This window comes from Solanum tuberosum, unplaced genomic scaffold (genome assembly GCF_000226075.1).
Source record: "Solanum tuberosum cultivar DM 1-3 516 R44 unplaced genomic scaffold, SolTub_3.0 scf00241, whole genome shotgun sequence".
NCBI lineage: Eukaryota > Viridiplantae > Streptophyta > Magnoliopsida > Solanales > Solanaceae > Solanum > Solanum tuberosum.
Genome location: NW_006239165.1, coordinates 20557 through 26442, shown reverse-complemented (window position 1 = coordinate 26442; position 5886 = coordinate 20557). Strand labels below are relative to the sequence as shown.

Sequence of the window (5886 nt, the reverse complement as noted above, 5' to 3'; positions counted from 1 at the left end):
CTTCTTTCCCGTATAGAAAAAAAGTACAATAAGAAAGGAGCAAAATAAAATTAAATGAAATTAGATTAGATTATGAAGAGAAAAAGAAGTTAAATAAAAAGAAAAAAGAAAAAAGAAATAAGGAGTGAAAAAAAGTGCAAAAAATATGTATGGAATCACATATGGTGAAAAAAAATAAAGAATAATTAAATTTTGAGGAAAAAATAAAATAAAAAACAAAAAAAGGCGAGATGGAAGAAAAGGAAAAAATAAAGAAAAAAAATAGTGAAATACAAAAGAAAAACTCGTTCGATCCAAAAAGATGTTTTACCTAAAAATTAAAATTTCATTATCACTTAAAGTCATCTCGTGAATCAAGTAAATCTTCTCTACTTAGTCTTTTAACAAATCTGTCTCTTTTCCTCACTTAAAAGTTTTAACAAATGCATCCTCTTTTCCTTAGCAATATTTATAAAGAGAATCAAACAAGTTCTTCGAGCTAGAGATAAATTTTTGGATTTACAATCTCTCCTTCAAAAAATTACAAGGAATAACAATAGTAATTAGTTTGATGGATAAAAAAGTAAATGAATAGCAAAGAATAATGAAGTTCATTTTTGTAGGTACATAGTAGTTTTTTCCAAAAATAATCTTTTGGGCTGACAAATTATGGGCTGTAATTTTCTCCTCATCATTACTCATGGTTGGACGGCCCAAGTTAACATAACTATTGTAGCCCAACAAATATTAATACTCTTGGCCGGTCACATAATTTCACTAGCATTTCCCCCCCTCTTATGTCCCAAAGTTATCCAGAAAAAAAAATTATACTATCAACATAATGCGATATAAATTTTAGGAAAAATTATAGAAATCACACATTTTAGTTTACTTATTACCATTATCCCCTATAAATTTTACAAATCTCCAAAATCCCTCATTTTCGCACATCAGATTAGTAGTATCTCGCGCATCAGATTAATGTATCAGCGCTTATATTATTGTATCTCGTGCTATCAAATTAGTGTATCATGTATAAAATGTAATGTATCTTACTTAATGATTAATGTATCTCGCTCATCAAATTAATGTATCAGCACTTATATTATTGTATCCATTTGAGAGATTTCTGTAATTATAAACTTTTAAGGGATAGATTGTTAATTTTTGCATTAAAAGTATGTGATTTCTGTAATTTGCCCTAAATTTTATCTCAAACTTAATCATCAAATATACATTTCATTCCGTATACCAACAATCCCTATATGTTCTACAACTTGGGCCAAATTACAGAAATCACATACTTTTAAGTCAAAATTACAATCTATCCCTTAAAAATTTATAATTACAGAAATCCCTCAAACGGATATAATAATATAAGCGATGATACATTAATTTGATGCGCGAGATACATTAATTGTTAAGTAAGATACATTACATTTTATACATGATACACTAATCTGATGCGCGAGATACAATAATATAAGCGCTGATACATTAATCTGATGCGCGAAAATGAAGGATTTAGGAGATTTGTAAAACTTATAGGAGATAATGGTAATAAGTAAACTAAAATGTGGGATTTCTGTAATTTTTCCCTACAACTTTCTTCGTATTTGGGTTCTCTTTGTAATTTGGGGCTCATCTTTTTTTGTGTATAAAGTAAAGGGGAGCTAGGAGACCTAAAACTAGTGGCGTATATCTTTTTCACGAAAACAAAACTCAATTCTATGAAATATAATAAAAGGTATAATATATACAAACATTTAAATTTTGGCCTCAGCCACAAGCAAATACTCTAATTTTGAAAGTCTATATATCTAGATATTTCAATCTAACCTCTATTAATAACTAATATATTTTTGATACTATGTGAAATAGATTTTGGAGGTATTTAAATAATTATTTCATAAGTTGAAATGTTCAACTTACCCAATAAGGACAATAAAAGATATTTTCTCGATCTCAATTTATATGATCTATTTTTTTAATCAATTCTAAAAAGAATGATACATTACTATATTTCATAACAATTCAATTTTAAAATGCATATTTCACTTTTAATAAAATGATTTATCGTCATACAAACATTTATCACTTATTTTAGATCATAAATTTCAAAAATCTTTTCTTCTTCCTTTCTTAAACCTCATGTCAAATCAAACTAACTCAACAAAAGGAATATATAAATATGATACTCAAAATTGGAATGTTTAACTACTAATCGACGAGCCCTTAAATAAGTAATATATTATATATGTATACTGAGTACAAGTTAAACACCAATTAAAAAAGGGTAGGTTAGCTCTTTATTCGATGCACACAACGGTTTCAACCTTTTTAGAGTCAAATGCCTGTTATTTAGGTTGTTCTTTTCTTAGTTAAAAAGACTTAAATTAAGGAAATGACAAACTGACAATTAAGTATTCAAACTAGTTTACGTAATCATACTTCGAATAAATAAATAAAACGTAAAAGAATGGCAAAACTACGTACGTGATACCTTTTCTACAAAAATAATCACGTCCACGTGTTGAAAAATATTACACGTGGCTGGGTTTTGGAGAGTTAATCATACTTATTTAATAGCTAAATACTCACGTTTCATGCACTAAACTCCAAAAGGCTAAGATAAGTGTTTTAAAAGACTATTTTGACTAGATTTACTATTTGGAGCTGTAAAGTGAAAAAGGGAAGAATTTGTACATAGCAATATTGAATTATTATGATACGAAATCAAAATTTATGATTAGATTAATTTAAAGTTTGGACATATAATTTGAATTTTTGAAATTGTATTTTCTATCATTAGTATGTAAATTGTACGAGTCCTGAAAATTATCAAATTCTCTCCATTCTATACAATCTACCAAATAAATCAATGAAAGTTCATAGATAAGATATTGAGATATTTTAAAGCATCTTATTAATAAATTGTATATATCTATATTTCTTTTATAAACAAGTACGTGTGACTATAAACTTTTAAATATGAATAATTTTATAAATATTGACCAGTCAATAATAGTAGTAACTAGTTATTCTTCAATATAATTCTTTACTAAATAGTTATTCTTTTACATAATTATTTCATATCCACAAATTCTCTTTATGCCGAGCATGAGTTTGTTTGTTTTTTGCAAAATTTAAAATGACTAGTCTTTATTTTACAGGATATAAACTCATGGGTCAAATTTTACTTTTAAAAGATTTAAAATCACGAATTAGAATCCAAATCTCTTCTTCTTCTTTTTTGGGAGAATTTGAAATTTAAAATAATAATTTCAAATCACATATTTAAATGTTGATTTGAAATCATAATTTTATATACCGCATGTCAAACTTAAAAACATAATGAAATGGTAAATTAACTCTCCTCCGGTTTTCAAATTTTGAAAATGAAAATTTATTTGATTAAAAATCTCAATAAATGAAAATTGAGTCGTGACCGTATTAGACCTGGATACTCTTATGTCACACTCTGCTTTTTCCAACTGGCAACTTTGACAAGTTCAGTAAATACATCACATATGCAGTAAATTTTTGTACAATTCACTAATTATCATACCACAAATTCTAATCTTATGGTTAAATAAATTATTCTCATAAAACAACCACACAGTTATTCACCTTTTATTATCAGTTGTTATTACTCTATCAATCGATTATAATCTCTACCTAACGCTAATACATTTGAAAATAGTGTATCAAGTAGCTATACTAGTGAATCTTCTGTTTCAATTCAAAGACAGTAGATGGGACACAAATAACGTTTGACACTAATTAGTTGCCTAAAAAATCCTACTTGATTTGGCCTATATAAAATAAAATAAAAAGTAGTACTTAATATTAAACAAAAGATAACTTAAGTAGTAAGTAGTCTATTAACTAAAAATAAGAAGGCGACAAGAGAATTGGCATAAGCATTTAACTTATCAGTGATATTTATGATACACATGCATGATATACAAGTGGGAAGTGGGGTCAGTTGTAGTTGCAGGTTAACCATAGATTAGATTAGGAATCAAGGTCAAAAAACACCAGTGGTTAACAAGGACAACCACAAAAACCAAGATTTTTGTTATCTACAGTCATACCCTCTCATCATAATCAAACTCAAAATCTCAAAAAACAAACTCACTTTTTTTTTTCTCTTTCTTAAGATGCTTTTTCTTTTCTTTTTCTTAATCATCTAAGTTTTAAGAGTGGAAAAAAGTAGATGTGTTTCAGGCATGGAGTTAAACACAAACACAACAACAGCTCCTGCTGCTGCTATTAAAACACCAGAATTAGCTGAAACTGAAACTCCGAGTCGGATCCAGCAACCAAAGCCTTTTCCGTTCAGTAATGGTGTTTTGAAACGGAAAAATCATCATCCTGTTGTGGTGGTGTACAAAGAATGCCTCAAAAATCATGCTGCTAATCTAGGGACTCATGCGGTTGATGGATGTGGAGAGTTTTTGCCTATTCCAGCTGCTAACCCAGCTGACCCAACTTCACTAAAATGTGCTGCTTGTGGTTGTCACCGCAATTTTCACCGCCGTGACCCTGAAGAACCGCCGCCTATCGCCACCGCGGCTATTGAGTACCAACCTCATCACCGCCACCATCCTCCGCCGCCTTGTGGGGACCATAGTAGCCCGAATTCCCCATCTCCACCGCCGATTTCATCGGCTTATTACCCAGCTTCTGCACCTCACATGCTTTTGGCTCTAAGCGCTGGGTTTTCCGGGGAGAAAAATCAGAACCTGCCCACATCGACTACGCCAGTAGCGGTAGCAAATTCAAACGGGAGGAAGCGTTTCAGAACAAAATTCACTCCAGATCAGAAGATGAAAATGCTGAAATTCGCAGAAAAAGTTGAATGGAAAATGCAGAAGCGAGATGAAGATCTGGTGAACAATTTCTGCAACGAAATTGGAGTTGAAAAAGGGGTTTTAAAGGTATGGATGCACAATAACAAAACCACATCTGTCTCTGGCAAGAAATTAGATCAACCAATCACCGGCAACGGCGACCACCAGAATGGTAACACTAACAATATTGTTAATGGGTTTTGTATTGTTAGTAGAAATAACACTACTCATCCTGATCAAAACAACACTGACTCGGAATTTCACATTCACCATGAAAGCAGCATGAACGATGACAACAAGAAGGAACATTTAAGTTTTGATGCTAATAATGTCGTTGTCACTAATGGGTCTTCTTCTTCATCTTGATTTTAGATTAGTTTGAATAATGTTTTAATTTGTAGTAGTAATTAGTGCAAGGAAGAGAAAAACTTTGAGGCTCCTACTATTACTCTATCTCTATATATTAGTTACGTTTATTTCTTTGTTCCTAAAGATTAGTGCTTAGCTTTATGAATCATGATATGATAACAATGAAAATTAAGATTGTTCCAAGTTCCAACCATTCCTGCTCTCATAAATTATGTTTGTTCTCACGACAATTTAGTGTTTTAAATTTTTAATCTTGAAAAAAAGATTAACGAGCTTCTAGCTCCATCCCTGCATGTTTGCAATTAGATACTGTATGCAAAATTAGTTTCTGTGTTTATGAGTCAGAGAAGAGAGAGAGCGGTATTCATTTTGATTCTTGTCTGTGATTAAGAAGCAGAAAGTGGCTTAACATGCATTTGGGGTGATTATGGATAATAATTCAATGATTATCACAAAATAGTAAGCATTGCTTAAACTGCTTTAATTTTTATTTTTTATTAATCCTCTTTAAATAAGGCGTAGCACTGTTTTAGGAAAAAAGTTTCAAATATATTCGAATTTTGATCGAAATTGCGGTATCAATCCAAAATTTAGAAAGGACATATTAAATATATATGTGTCCACGTGGTTATTATAAATAATAATTTGTTCAGCTGGACACTTATATGTCTTTAAAATAAAC

General features: G+C 30.3%; 1 protein-coding gene across 1 annotated transcript; it reads left to right on the top strand.

The window, feature by feature from the left end:
• The first annotated feature begins 4027 nt into the window (after positions 1-4027).
• Positions 4028-5394, top strand: LOC102603647 (zinc-finger homeodomain protein 9-like). The gene has a single exon (XM_006357049.2). The coding sequence runs from the start codon at positions 4212-4214 to the stop codon at positions 5199-5201; it is 990 nt and encodes a 329-aa protein (XP_006357111.1). The 5' UTR covers positions 4028-4211; the 3' UTR covers positions 5202-5394.
• The last annotated feature ends 492 nt before the right edge of the window (positions 5395-5886 follow it).

Coding starts and splice junctions, on each gene's coding strand:
- LOC102603647 (XM_006357049.2), top strand. CDS start 4,212: ATGGAGTTAAACACAAACACAACAACAGCTCCTGCTGCTGCTATTAAA.